General features: G+C 49.7%; 1 protein-coding gene across 2 annotated transcripts in view; it reads right to left on the bottom strand.

Annotated features, from left to right (window-relative positions):
• EPHB1 (EPH receptor B1) overlaps nucleotides 1–15,775 on the bottom strand; it is a gene marked incomplete at both ends in the record, with an annotated part of 425,673 nt that overhangs the window by 263,606 nt on the left and 146,292 nt on the right. For both annotated transcript variants that reach the window (XM_082839068.1, XM_082839067.1), the window contains one exon: nucleotides 2,534–3,215. In XM_082839068.1, coding sequence (XP_082695194.1) covers nucleotides 2,534–3,215 — 682 coding nt within the window. The remainder of the gene's footprint in view (nucleotides 1–2,533; nucleotides 3,216–15,775) is intronic.

Here is a 15,775-nt window from a genome sequence, read left to right on the forward strand (position 1 = left end):
CCAATCTCCATGCTTCTTGCCTCAGGAGAATTGCCTGTACTAGGCAGGCCACCCCAGAACTGCTGTGAAGGGCCACAGTGCCCACCTGACACCCCCCCAGCATGAGCATCCAAAATGAATTGAGCACCTTCTCTTGAAGAAACACCCCAAGGACTAGTTACAAGTACCTTTCCATGCACTGCCCATCCCTATGCAAAGGGTGCAGAATCCTCCTAAGATCACCATCTATGCCCCAGGCCCCTTTACCTCCCCAGGCAGCCCCTTGCTATGAGCCCTGGGAAGGGAGGTCAGGCTCAGCCATCAAGCCCGGGTTACTAGCAGAGCCAAGGTCAAAGAATTTGGAAGATTCAGCTTAAAGTTCTTGAGACAGAGGAAAGGTGCTTTTCTGCCTTTCTAGGGCACTGAGCTCAGCCAGGCCGCTGGGCTGCAGGACCCATGATGCCACCTGGCTTGCCACTCTCTGCTCTTAGAGATGCCACCAAAATGTGGCTGCCTGTGCCTCTGAAATGGCAAAGTGATGATGTCCTGGTCTCCCCATCTCCTCCAGCTTCCAGTGAGTTTGCAACAAGTAGTTTGTGAAGTCAGGTCAGGTTCATGACAGCCCTAGATCAGGAACATCCACCAAAAGTCAGGAGGAGGGTGGGGCTGAGTAGGGAGGATGGAAAGTAACCACTTGGATTTACATATTTGTCTCCATAGGCCCTCCCAGGACAACCACAGGAGGCGACGGACAAGCAACAGGGACACAAGAACCCCCCAAAAGAGAAAATTTCCAGTTAGCCCAGAGAAATGAGAGCCTGTTCCCAGAGTCCCAATTAAATCAGAACCAATCAATGCTTGCTCTGGTTCCTGCTGTTCTGCTCAGGAAATAATGGGAAACAAGAGGGCCCCAGCCAGCAAGTGCAGTGTGGCCACCCTTTGAAGCCTGGAGAAATCACCCATGCTATTGCAAGCATGCCTGGCAGCTGCTGCACCTGCGCCTTTAAGAACTCAGCCTGGGGCCTGGGTCTCCACTCAGACCCTGACACATGCCCAAGAGGGCACCTCCCTCCCACCCCCAAACAATGGGACAAAGAGGAGCGCTGTGGGACCAGGCTGGGTTGGTTTTAAACCTGTCTGCGTTGATTCATCACTTGATCTGGCACTCTCTCCCTCCAGTTTCCACATCATCCATCACGGGTACCATAACCAAGAAACCCAATCAAGACACAAAGGCACAGCTCTCTGCTCTCAGCAGGCCTCAGAAAGGCTGTGTGAGTGCCCCAGCCCAGGCAATTAGCTGAGTCCAGAGGATGGCAGAGCAGGTGGGCATTAGCAATCCTGTGCCTCGTGCTTTGCCTGCAGGTGTTTGGTGAGCAAGGTAAGTGGGGAAGGAGACACGCAAGGGATGTTCTGATGCTCAGGCGGGGGGGGGGATGATGACGGGGGACAGCTGGAATGAAGCTCATGATGGAGAAGAAGGAGCAACCACAGCCCCCCCCCCACCTCCAACTTGTCCCCAAAGAACTGGGGCAACCGTAGTAAGGAGTTAGGGTCAAGGTGGTTTCTGAGGTCCATATGGGAAGCCTTGCTCTTGAAAAAATCTGAAACTTTAAAAGCCACAAGCAAAAGATAAAGGAAAACAGTCTTCTCTTCCCCAACTTTGGATTCCCTCCTGTTCAGCTTCCATGTACTCAGGCAACAGATGAGCCATGGACCCTCTAGACCCCTCTATTAACTCCCAGAGAAGATCGAGTCTCAAGCCAGTTCAGCACGTTTATTGCCATGTATTGCACACGTGCTCTCCTGGACTGAGGAGGGTCAGTGTGAGCACAGGGTACCCTGATGCCCCCATCTGCACAGTCACCATCACTCTGTATCATCCCAAAGCACAGGTAGTAGAACACGCAGTACTGTCCCACCCCGATTCCAACAGCTTCACCTCCTTTCAGGACCTACTAATGCTAGACCCCATTCCTACCCCAGGGCCTGGAACTGAGACCCTGGAGGAAGACAGCCAAGCCAGGGGGTTTTGAGTTAATGAGCTACATGGGTTCAGTACCAAGCTGAGTGCTGTGGGAGCTGGACTGAAATGAACAAAAATATTTTCCAAATTCAGTCATTTCTCAGTTACCCTTGAGTGACTTGTCTATGACAACCAAATAGTCCACACCTCAGAGCACGGGGCTGGACTGGATGCAGGTGTGTGGGTCTCTGTGTGTGTGTGTCTGAAAGAGGGAGAAAGAGAGAGAGAAGGAGAATATGAGTGCCAGTGTCTCCAAAACTAAATATACCTGAGTGGTTATTAAGTTATTATCCACCATTTGGAATTCTCCCCATCTCTTCCCCCCACCATAATACGGATATCCAGTTGAACACAACTGGAAAATCATCAGGCCTAGCACTGGAGATGGAGGTTCCCCCCAGAAATTTAGAAGAAGCCATTAGGCTCTTCTGTTCCTTTATGATCCCGAGCTGGAGGCAGGGACCTTTGCTGACTCGGCCCTGCCCCAGAAGGGCAGGAAGTAGAGGCCTCAAGAGCCTCAGGGCTTACCCTTGCAGGCCACGCTGTTCTCAGGCTCATAGCCAGGCTTACAGGTGCAGCGCCCGATGGGCACCATCCACTCCCCGTCCCCGTTGCAGTAGAGTTTGATGGGCACGTCCACTTCCTCTGCATTGGGGATGCATATGCCCCGAGCAATCACCAAAGATGTGCTTTCCGCCCCAGTCATGGTCTCTGGGAACACTGCAAAATTTTGCACAATGCTAGGACACTTTTTGAAGAAGACACGGACAGAAAGGAGAGACATACAGGCTCCATAATCCTGGAAAGCAAGATAAAAACCATTCCGCGTAAGAGGCCCAAAGCTCCTGACTTCTGTGTTGACCTTCATCAACCTTCCCCCGAAGTCCACTTGGGAGAAGCTCTCATCTGCAGCAATGGTGTCCACTTTGAGGTAAGGGGCTTCGGACCAGAAGGCCGACTTCTTGGTGGCAATGACAGAGTCAGTCTCGTAGTAGTACAAGTTGAAGGTCTCCTTGCAGGAGCCTGGAACATTGGGGAGGCTGCTGCAGTCCCTCACAGTGAAGCGCATCTCCGTGTAGATGCGATGGGCCCCCCGCCGGTTGATGAAGGTGGTGAGCAGCCAGTTGTTCTGGTTGGGCTCGAAGACATTGCACACCTGGTAGGTTCGGATGGTGTTCAGGTTTTCATCATAGCCACTGACTTCTTCCCACTGTACCAAGCAGGCCAGGCACACACATGAAAAACACAAAATAGAGAGTAAGAAGACAAGGAGAGGCAGAGCAGAGGAGAAGCCTGGCACTGGAGGGGGCCTTACGAGCTCACCAGTCTGGCTGCTTGACTTGAGAAATGAATGCACCTAATTTGAACTTGCTTTTAAAGGTCTCCTTATAAGCAGACTTCGGAAGACTTCTCTGCAGCCCATCCCAAAATATAACAGACTTCACCCTAGAAAGCCTCCCTTCATCTAACCCACAGCTCTCATTGTGACAATGACTCATCACATCCAAGGGACCACCTGCAGCTCTTAGCCCCGTGCAATGGTAGGCACTTTCATCTTCAATGCCACTGCCTCTGCTCTCAACAGTCACTCTGTGTATTACGGGTCTGACCACATGACACCCCCACCTGGGAAATTCTCATTTCTGAACCTAATTTCTTTATTGTGGTGAAACTCTTTTATATCTCCAAAAAGCATATGAATATAAAGCTTTTCAGAATTGTTCAATAAACTTAGATTTGCATAAACTTTTGTTTTATAACATCAATCTCTGAAAAAGTTAGACTGAAGTGGATAAGAGTAGAGATACTAAGAGAGATCCTTAATGAAGCAAATTAAGCATCATTTGCACACACGTCAAACAAAGATGTGATGGAAGAGAATGTTGGAGGGGGTTACTTAGGGAATAAGGAAAGCTTCTTAATAAGGGAGAGACTATTGTGATTCATGTTGGAAAAGAGAGCTCTCACTTTTAGCAGTCCTGTAGATTGGAAGGAGAGGAGGAAAAATGCATTTAGTAAGTGATGTCTCTCAATAGTCTCAACAGTTCCCCATACAACTAGATTATCATCCTCAATTTACAGGTGAAAAGACATCATGCAATTCATCCATGGTCCCATGGCCATAAAGGAGATGGGAAAGAGAGGAAATAGAAACAAGTGCTTTGAATGGCCAAAGAAATTCACCTAGTAACTTATTTCAGTAACAGGCAATAAGGGGAGGGGGTCCATAAAGACACAGCTTCCTTAATGAGCCACTCTGGGGCAGGGGTCAAAGAAGAGTTGCTGGGTCATTCTTTCTTCCTTATGCCGGGAGAGGAAGCAGCTGCCCATACTCAGGAGCTCTCAGGACGCTGACCTCAAGAACTGGGGGTCTTCCCAGGAGGTTCCAATGTGTTTGCTAAAGAAGTAAATAAGGGGTAGAAGAAATTCAACTTCTAAAGTGAAAAGAGAAAATAGATCAAGGTCCTTGACTATTTAGCAGTGGTGACAAAAGAAACCCAAACAACTGCCATTTCTTTAAATATTGTATTAATTGCTTATTATTCACAGTGTGGACTTGAAATATATAAATTAGAATTCTTTATTAAAAGAGCTAAAAGCTGGGCTTCCCTGATGGTGCAGTGGTTGAGAGTCCGCCTGCCGATGCAGGGGACACAGGTTCGTGCCCCGGTCCGGGAAGATCCCGCGTGCCGCGGAGCGGCTGGGACCGTGAGCCATGGACGCTGGGCCTGCGCGTCCGGAGCCTGTGCTCCACAACGGGAGAGGCCACAACAGTGAGAGGCCCGCGTACCGGAAAAAAAACAAAAAACGAGCTAAAAGCTAATCAAGTGTACATGGGAAATATACCAGAATTTCTTCTTGCACAGAATTAATTATCTGTAGGAGCAGGAGGGCAAAGCAAGGCTGTCCTTTAAACTTGTACCAGGGCTTCTGATGACCAGGCATGGTGCAGGGGAAAGATGGGTACGTGGAGAGCGGGCCCCACCCACCCAGGCCCGTACAGTGACCCCCATGGCCACTCCTTCTCCCCAGGCCCCTTCCACACTCTCAGGGGGCCCTGTTCCCTCTCTAGCTGGTGGGCTCCTTCTGGGATCCTCGCACACAGCCAAGTGCACCTAGACCTTGCTTCATTTCTTATTGAATCTCTAGATGTTGAGGAACCACTTTTTATTCTTTCTTTAGATTGTGTTATGTTCTATTTAAATGTGTTCATTATAGTTATGTTCTGCTTGCCTGGTTTTTTGGAACCAGAAAGCAAATACATTAGGGAGAAGTCATCGCTGACAGTTGTTTCAGTTCAAATTTTCAGGCCTCTCTCCCATGGCTGTTTTGAAATTACATTTTCCCAGTTGACCCTACATGACTTCTGAGGGAAGGAAAGGATTTTTCTTTTGCTGTTCTGCAACTGTTTAAACTCACGATCCATCATTTCATTGGGCTGTATGAGGTCTCAGCACAAACACGGGGCTCCTTTGTCAAAGCACAGGTGAAGCTTGAGGCCCCAGTTAGGGTGGGGACCTTGACCCACCCAAGACTAATGCAGCTCTGCTGTGTGGGAGCAGGACAGGAAGCCCATCTTTGGGGGCTCACCTTAGCACTGAGACTATCACCACCAGTACACCCTTAAACAGACAGAATGAGGATTTACGCTCCTGTGGAGCTGGGATATTGAGAACATTTGTCTTAGAAAATGACACTGATTGGTATTTTAAGACCCAACAGAAGTAATTGTTTCAAACATTAATCTCTCTGAGCCTCAGTTTTCTCATCTGTAAAATGAGGAATCATACTGGGTGACCTGGAGTCATAAAAATCTACGGGTCTAATTGATTCCATGACAACTCCTAAGGGAGCGATCAAAGTAAATTAGGGGGAAAACAGCTGTATATTCAAATGGAAAGAGTAGAGAGAAATTGAGAGAAGGGAAAATAACTCCTCGTTGTTTAGGAAACGGCCATGATGGAATCTTTTTCTTTCCTTTTTTCATTCTTCTCCTGCCCGCGGGTGGTACGGGGGTTGGAAATATAGCAATCAGAGGGGGCTGGAGGAGGCACAAATGCTCTCCAAGTTAGTGGCAATTAGGATTGGGGGCCTTGAAAGAGAAGGTTTGGGGAAATCGAGATGAGGGTAGAATAGCATTCCCAGCAGGGAGGACAGACATTATTATTTGTTTATGATACTTGGAATCAGTGTCATTGCTTTATAGTTCTACCTTATTCATCCATCAATGAAAAAATAATTACTGAATGCCAACTTTATGCCAGACATTCCGTTAGCCACTGGGGATGCAGAAATATGAAGCTTATAATCTAGTGAGAGAAACAGAAATTAGACAAATGGTTATTAAAATAACTAAATTATTACAATTGTGCTAACTGCTGTGAGGAAAAATTTCAGGATGACAAGTGACAGGGGTGTACTTGATATACAGAGGTCTGGCAGAGAAGACCCTCCAAGCTGAGAGGGACGGATGGATAGAAGTTAGCCAGGAAAAGTGTGCATCTGCTGGGGGCAGAGAGGGGCAGAGAAGGGGCAGAGCATCGAGGCCCAGGAACAGCAAGTGCAAAGGCCCTGTGGTGGGGAAAAGTGTCCTGGCACCATTGAGGAATGAAGAGTCATAAAAAGCTGGAGGTGGCAGGAAGAAGACTGGGGAGAGGATGAGTCTGGTAGAGAGCTTCGAATTTCATCCTGAGGGTAACTAGAAGGTATTGATGAGTTTTAAGGAGGAAAATCAGGTGATCAGAGCTGAGTTTTTAAAAGATTTCTCTGATGCAAAGTAGAGACTGGGTTGGACGAGTGTATGGCGGGACATGTACATCACTGTCCTAGTCCAGGTGAGAGATGATGGTGGGTTGGACCAGACCAGTGGACACTGAAAATATATCTTGGTGTAGCAGAAGCTCTAGGCTCTCATCAGCCGAGGTGGGCAGGGTGGGGGTGGGGGCGGAGGGACAGAGAGAGGCTGCTTTAACCAGACCCAACGGGCAGTGTGTTCCCTTAACACCCTTTCATGCATCAGGCCTGCCTCCCCAGCCAGGCTTTGAGGTACCCTGTGTCCCCGGGCACACCACTTCCCAGATCCTTAAAAAGGGGGAGTTTCACCAGTAATGGATATATGACCCCAGTGATATTCAGACCCAATTTCTTCTACCCAAGACCTGTGCTGGCTCCAGTCTCTGTGACGCATTCTCACCGCCTGTTCCAAAGCTAATTTCCTACTAAAGGTCTCTGTTCAGTGGCAGCTTCTCAGCCTCCACTTCTAGGCATTTGACACACTGCCTCCTGTGTTCCTTTCTATAATTATCTCCTCCCAGTAAAACAACAAAACACAGTAATTTGCTTATCAGATTGGCACAAAATTAAAAAGATAAAATATCAAGTCTCCGTAAGAATGAAGAGAAAAGGCCACTCCCAAGCCTATTGGTGGCAGTGTAACTGGCGGAATTTTTTAGATGTCAAATCAATAGTTTCTCTCAACATTTAAAAGGTTGGCCACAACTCAAATCAGTGGGGAAAAGGTGAATCATTTTTTAAAATCGTTGTAATAGCTGGGTAGCCATCTGGAAAAGAACACATAATTTTCATCCATATTTCCCACCTTACTCCAGAAAAGAATTCTCAGTGAATCAAAGATTTAAACATTAAAAATGAAACCATAAAAATACTAAAAGAAACTATGGAGACAATGTAAGCACAGTAATTATGACATGAAACTCAGGAGCCATAAATGAACATATTGATCAATTCAGCTCCATACATTTTTAATTGGCATGACAGAAATGATGTGATGTAGCCATACAACGGAGTACTATTTGGAAATAAAAAAAGTAGGAAGCACTGGTACATGCAACAACCTCTAAAACGTGATGCCCAGTGAAAGAAGGCAGACACAAAAGACCGCATATTGCAGGGTCCCATTTACGTGAAATGTCCCGAAAAGGCAAATCTATAGACAGAAAAGTGTTAGTATTTCCCTGAGACCGTGGATGGGAAAGGAGGGTGATTGCAAATGGGCATGAAAAATCTTTTTGGGGGTGATGGAAATGTTCTAAAATGGGATTGTGGTGATGATTACACAATTCTGTAAATGTACTGAAAATCACTGAATTGTACCCTTAAAATGAGTAAATTTTATGACATGTAACTAATAACTAACATAGCTTTTTCTGAAAAACACTCTTTGTTTTCTGGTCCAGCTTACACCTCAACACCCAACAATGCTGGCCTGGTCTCTATTATCCACAAACAGTATGCCCCTGGCAACTTCATGCCCAATTTGTCACCACAATTTGCCATTTCTTCCAGAACAAAGTTCTTCCTATCTGGCCTCTTTCTTACTTTCCGTGGCCATGCCCTAGGGCTAGCATTACCTCACGCCTGGATTCATGCCCTGGCTTGCTGTTTGGTCAGAGAGTAATGACAGCAGACCAGGCAAGAGACAGCCAGGGCTCAAGCTAGGGCCACATCCTCTCCCATCACTCAGAGATGGTGCCCATTTTTGTCTCCTGATAATGTTGCTAATGTTCTGAAGCTTTTCTTCTACCCCATCCTCATCCCATCTCAACTCCTCCATGACACAGAACCGGAGAATAACAGCCTGGCTGGAAACCTCTCTAGGTCGTGTTGACCAAGACCTTTTGTTGACAAATGGGCATACTGAGGCCCAGAGACACAATAGTGGCCTGGAGTCAGGCAGCTGGTGGGTGGCAGAGCCTAGCTCTCTCGGCAGCCTTTCCTTTGAGGGGCCTCAAGTCTTATTTCTCCCATGATGCCTTCCCAGCTTATATTCAGCTACCATCTTCCCAAATGCTTAGAGTATGGTTGAGCTATTCTACACAATTTAGCATTTGATAATACACTGCTTTGAACGATTCGTTAATTGCTTTCGTTTCCGCTACCAGGATGTGAGCTCCTTGAGGACAGGGAATTATGTTTTGACTAATTTATTAGTTCTGTCGACAGCGAAATAATTCTGTGCATTTAGCTTTGCAACACTGGTATTACATGATGACGTTGTTATTCAGCGATGTCTGGGACCAGTGAAATCCACAGGTTTCTTGGGGCTGTACCCTTACTCCCTTCTCCTCTCACCTTTTATCCTGGGTGATCTCAGCCACACACAAGGCTGCAACCACCATGCGCTACATCACCGACCTCTTCCCAGTGCCCAGACTTGTTTATCCAGCTGCCTGCTGGATATCTCCTGGTAACCTCCTGGAACTCACCTCCTTGCTCTCTGCAGTCCTGCTGCAGTCTCAAAAATCCAACCTCCACCCACCCTCCCCAATGTGGACTTTCCCCCTAGAAGGCTGGACTGTGTTAGGGACCTCCTGATATACCCAGTGCCTAACCTTCCATACATACTGACAGATTGAGGGAATGAGCAAGTTCCTGGTCTCTTCCTCAGCCCTGGTCCTTGCCTTAGGACTTATAGCAGGTGCCACCAGGCTAACTTGTCCCTGGGAGAAGAAGAAGCAAAGCAGCCTTGCACAACCAGCAGAATATTAACAGCCTCTGAAAGGGCATTATTATTGATGCCAATGGACCACCTGTCCTTGAGCTAAACATAATGAAGAAAACAATGACACCCACTAGAAAGTACTTGTTCAGGCTTTCAGATCAGGACTTTAATGTATGATAAAGACCCCTGTAGGTTCCTCCGAGATCTCGGTTTCTCAGACTGGCTTGTTGGAGTCAGAACCTGCAGGTCTGTTGCTCTGGAGTAGCCCCTGAGTGCCTGCTGGCATTTGCTGTCTGGCCGATTGTGTCCGTATGTGTGTATAGAACACACTGTTCTCCTTCAAAACCACTGCCATGAACTCTACCCACTGGTCCATCGACACTGCCCTTCTAGAACAACCTTCAGAAACACTAACACATTCTTTATCCTCCAAGGGTGGGTTTGGATTTCGGAAACAGGCAAAGGTCCTCTGGAGCCCAATCTGATGAGTCAGATGGATGAGCAAGCTAAGAAACACTAGTTCTTGGTCGAAAATGAAGAACCACTATAAAATGAAGTTAAGAAGAGGGAGCTGATGCTACTTATGCCTCTGAAGACAGTTCCAAGCATGGAGTTCTGCAAAGATCTATGATCGCTGGCCCTTCCTTGGACGGCTGCACCTCCCTGGGCCGGCCCTGCCCCCCCCAGAGTGCCCAGTGGCTGCCGTGGTGCTGCATCATAGCAATTGCCGAGAATAAGCCACCTCTACAGGGCCCGTCCAGGAAGGGTGCTCCTCTGGACACTGCTATTTAAGATGAGGACAGAAATCATCAAAATTGGCATTTTGGCCTCTATTAGTCTAACAAGAGGCTATTCTGATTTGTTTCCAACCCAGTTTATTTAACTCATTTTTAAAATAAAGAATTGAGCACCTACTACATCCCCAAGTAGTGGTCTTAGGTGTTGGTGACACAGCAGTGACTAAGAGACAAAGCCCTGCTCCCATGGGCCTGATAACCTAAGGGAACAAACCAGTAGATGAACAAGCAAACAAATTAATAACATAAAGTTGAACAGTGTTAAATACTACTGAGGAGCAGGTAAGGGGTTAGCGAGTGACAGCTGACAGTGGGGTCGTCAGAGGTCTCCTTTTGGGTAGAGATGGGAATGACACTCAGGGGCCCCCAGCCTGGAGGGCACATGTGGGAGCAGCACCCCAGGCTCAGGGAAGAAGAACAGACTTCTCTGGAGCAAGAGTGTTGCTGGCATGTTGCCGAGAAAGCCAGGGTGCCGGGGTGGCTGCCAAGTGGCATAGGGCAGGGGGAAAGTGGGAGGAGGGGAGGCAGGAGAGGTTGCCGGGCGCAGGCGGACCCCACCCTTGCCAGTTACAGCTCTGCAACCACACACAGCTTTCTGAGCTTCAGTTTCCTCATCTGCAAAACACTCTTTACCCTGCAGGGTGTCACGAGGACTCAAAGATCATCACCTAGGTAAGAAATCACCTAGCACTGAGCCTGCAAGTAACTACCATTCACTAAGTACCAACTATTATCATTACTATCTGCAGCAGCATTGCTGTTATGTTAACCTGAGCATCAGGGTGTGGAAATCATCTCCTCCATTTTAGATAAATAATCCTACCCTTCCGTCAGCAGAAAATGCAGGGACTAAAGGGCTGAACTCGGTCTCCTTACGGACCCAGAGGGACAGCCAGCAGCCTTCTCCCCATGCCTCCTGGAATCTCCAGGGCTGCCTCTGGGCAGGTTTCAGCATGGGCCCCCTTCCCTCAGCCAGGCAATCCCTGGGCCACTGTCAGCCACCAGACCACAAGGAGACAAAATTGGACACACATCACAGGCTTTGCTCCCATTCAGCTTGCATTTGGGTGCAAACCTTTGTTTGGAGGAACCTGCTATTCAGCAAACAGTTGCCATCACCACACCCCGTTAGGACCCTGACTCCCATGGCACTGCTCAATCAGGGGAAGTCCAAAGACCTGCTTTCAGGCTCCCAGTAAGAGATGGCTGCTCTCTGAACAGGAAGAGAAGCCCACTGAGGCCTGAGCCACACGCGACTTCACAGAGCCCACAGGAAGCCAGAGGTTCTTCAGGACAGCAGATGGCTCGGGCAGGGCTGGAGCCACCACCGCCAATCAACCTGGATCCCAAGAACACAGCTCCAGTGTAGACAGTAAACTAAGCCTGAAAGAGTTTGGATATTAGACAAGCTTGAGGGCTAATTAAAATGTAAAATGTGGTCCGTGGGGCATAAATTCCTACAAGCCCAGAGGGATCTACCATTTAGTACACCAACCAAGCAAGGCGGCCATGTAGTCAGTGGCTCCCCCGAGGGCTGCGAGCCCCAGCTCACCACCCGATATGCTTCATTTACCTCCCTGATGCACTGGGCTGGGAGGACCCATTGGCCCCTGTTCATTACCATGGCCCTATGCGGTGAGCCAAGGAGCTGGGCCCCTGGCTTGGGGCAGCCACTGCTTCTGAGAGCCCAGAGCCTTGAAAGGGCACAGAGCGATGCATTTTCTAAAGGGTGTGTAAGATGCAGAAGAGCAGGGGATAGGGGTGGCAGAGGCAATTAGAATATGGAAAGAATTAGAGTATGGAAAACATACTTATTATTTCCCAAGGCAGTCTCTATAAATCTCCACAAAATCCTTCTGGAAACTTGGATGGTGGAAAAATGCAAGAAATACTGTGTCGAGGTGGGAGTGAGAGAAATGGCCCCAAGGTTGTTCGGAAGGAGATTTCTGTGCTGAGCAACAAAGGGTTGGGATGAAGAAGCACTGCTGTCACCCTGCCTAACCCTGAACCCCAGAGGTCATGGTGACCCCTGGCTTTTAGCTCAGGAGTTCAGTGCACAGACTCTGGAGTCAGCCAGACCCAGCCCCGTGACCATGGACATGTCTTTAAACCTCCCTGAGCCTCGGTTTCCTTCTCTAACACAGGGATACTCAGGGTACCCACCTCACCAGATGGCTGTGAGGATTAAACGTGGTGATGCGCCCGAAGTACTTCAGCCTGAATAAGAGGCCCCTGCGAGTCGTGGCTGTCAGCCCTCTGAGCACCGCTCTCTCAGCACCAGGCATTTTTCCTTGAAAGTCGTGCTCTCCCTCCGTGATGTGTATGATCTCTGACTCTCTCCTGTCTGTCTAGCTGTCTGCACCTGTGCATCATCTCTGGCATGTGCACGGGTGCATATGTGTGCATGCATATGTACATGTGTGCATGCATGCCTGGGTGTGCATGTGTGTGTGTATGTAGTTGGGGGTGCTGGCTGTGGCCCAGGTGGGGCCCGTGTGCCCTCTCTTGGGTATAGGCCCACCCATCAAATGCCGTATAAGCATTTGTGAGTGAGTGGGTCAGCCCTCTCCCAGCCAGGGAGCACCCCTCGCTACACAGAGACGCCATGGCTATGGTCATGGGAGCCACACTAACAGAGGGCAAGGCCAGCCGGCCCGAGGTCCAGATGGCTTGCATCTCGGCATCCTGGCACATTTCACAGCCCAGTCTCTGTCAGCACGCCAGGAGAAACACTGAAGGCTTGTACCTCGGGTGGGGGCTCCCTGTCCACAGCACCGGGGCCGCTGTAACTTCCAGCAGGAAGCAGCATTTGGTACCAGGCCCTGCCTGGAGTGGGGTCCTCGGCCATTATGACAGCTGCTGCTGCTGTTGACACTGAAACAGTGACAAATTCATCCTTCTGACAAGATCCCTTTTAAATAATTCACAGGGAGCTGGGGATTAAGACACTGTTTCTCTCTGTCTCTGTTGAGATTTAAAACACCTCCAGCTGGGGTATTTAAAGAGCATATAATGGGCTGCCCCTCTTGGGTCTCCCCTCCCCCTTTCCTCCTCTTTCCCATTTCCCAAACTCACCCCCCCCCCCCCCCCCCCCCCGCCCACCAGCCAGCACTATAACAAGGAGGCCCAGAAAATAAGAAAGAAAAAAAAGGAGGGAACCAATGCTTGGCTGGTCACTATGGCAACGGTGGCAGGGTATTCAGCTGTCATTATCCCAGCGCCTCACACATGTGATTATCTTAAGCTGTCGGTTGAATGCAGTCCCCACTGCTGTCCAACAAGGCCTTGTCGAACAAGGCAGGGGCGGGAGATGCGGGCCCCAGGCCCTAGCGGCCTGGAACTGCTCTGCCCAGGCCTGGGCTCCATTGATGAAGAGCAGTTACCCCTGGGAGAGACTGATGGCATTTCCTTCAGCCTGGAGGGATTTCGCTCAGCACGCGTAGCCAAGGCCAGCACACTGGGTTACAGGCCCAGGAGATGGGCTCTTCATTCCATGAGTGCAGAGAGTTTTGACTGAGTGTGGGCAGGCTGGCTGTGGCCAGCTGGAGCTGTCCTGGAGACAAGGCAGCAAGCCACGGGGGAGGAAGAGACTGGCCTTCCTGGAGGAGCTCCTGGCATCATTCCCATTCTCAGGGTGCAGGAAAATCAAATCTGACCTGGGAAGGGGACACACTCCCCTCCATCCTGTCCCCTCCCCAACTCTGGAAATGTGGTCACTGTGTGTGATCCACTTTGAGGGACTGTGGCTGCTGGAGCTTGGTCCTGGGAAGCCTGGGGAGGACTTTGATCTCGTGCTTCTGCCTCCTGGACTTTGCTTCAGACTGCTTCTGGGCTGAGGTTCCCAGGTCCACCAACATTCTCTGAATGACACGATCACTGGTCACCCCCCACTAGGCATCACCCCCCACTAGGTACCACCCTCCTCTAGGCAATACCCCCAATAGGATCCCCCACTAGGCATCACCCCCCACTCGGCACCACCCCCCACTAGGCACCACTCCAGGTCCATTGTCCCTTTCAAAACTCTGCTCCCAGAATAAGTCCATTTCTGAAGATGTGCTCAGGCCGGCACAGCATGCAATGGGACCACCATCACCTGTGATTTGCAGCTGCCTTTCCTGCACCCGCGTCTTGCAGTCAGTCCCTATGAATATGTGGCCAGCCACACGGAAGTTCCCACCACCTGAGGCACTGCCCAGCTGGGTCACCCCTGGCTTGTTTCTCACAGTGACCCATTTACACCTAAACACAAGTGTGGACCATTACCACTGACCATATCAGTTTGAAGACAGAGCTCTCACTGAGAAGATAAGGCTGAATCTTGACTGCGACATCTTTCATGTGGTTGTCCTTTGTGACACTGGGAAATGTGTTGGGCATGCCTCTCTCCACCAGGAAGAGTGGTGAGTGGGACAGTACGTATGGAGATGAGGGTGTGCCACGACTAGACGCCCCCCCCATTCTATTAGCAGAGGAGCACCTCAAATGCAGGAGGGGCTGGTTCAGCTGAACTGACACGGGGGCCACTGGATGGGAAACAGCAGCTCACGGAGACCCCTCACCTCTCTCCCTTCCCAGGAGTCCTCACTTCCTGAGCATATGCCAAGGCCTGGGGGCGGGAGCTGACCACACGCTCCTCCATCACTATCTGGAACCAGCCATCCCCAGGGACCACCTGTGTCCTCCTCTGGCTCCCTGGCCAGGCCTCACCTGCCCTGGGAACAGGGCTGCTCCCTCAAGGCTCTTCCTGGACTTGCTACTCCGCCCCCAAACCCCACACATCACACAGCGCCTGCGCCACCCCTCCCCAAACAGCTTGCCTTAAAAAGCGATTCATGGGTGTTTAACATGTGTACGCTTCACTCTCAAACCTACCCTTTCCCTTTGTAGAAAACTGGGAAACGTTTTCCTCTCCTTGCCCCCCTGTTCTCTGGTTTCTCAACAATGTATGAGTCACCCTTCCTCACTCTCATCCAGGGGCAGAAGTACAAGTACAGGAGTGAGCTCTGTGGTCAGACAGGCCTGGGGTCAGTCTCGGCAAAACCCCTAAGCAGTCCTGTGACTTTGGACCATTGCCCCGAGCCTCAGTGTCTGCTCTGTAAAATGGGAGAAATACCCCCCTGGCTTGCGGGGTCCTGGTGAGAATTCAGCGAAGTGATACAAGTGATGTTCAGTGCCTGGTACACAGCTGGTAGTTAATTCACAGTAACTAGTAGTAGCAGTAGTTATCACCATTCCTAATAAAAGTGCTATGAGTAATAACAGGGTGCACCCTCTGATGGTATTCTCGCAAGAGCCACAACCTGACAGAAAGGCTGGAAATCTGATCTTGCATCTCAGGGCCCCCTCACCCATCAATTCCTACCCTCATCCCAATGCAAGTTAAGTCCCTCCGACAAGAATCACTGAGACCACTAGCACTAGTCAGGGCAAGTGGTACTGACTAAGCTTTGGTGTTTCCAAAGAAGGTAAAGCCAATTTATGCTGTCAACCACTGTGTAAATAAGATCT

The sequence above is a fragment of the Leucopleurus acutus genome (assembly GCF_964270905.1).
Source record: "Leucopleurus acutus genome assembly, chromosome: 5".
NCBI lineage: Eukaryota > Metazoa > Chordata > Mammalia > Artiodactyla > Delphinidae > Leucopleurus > Leucopleurus acutus.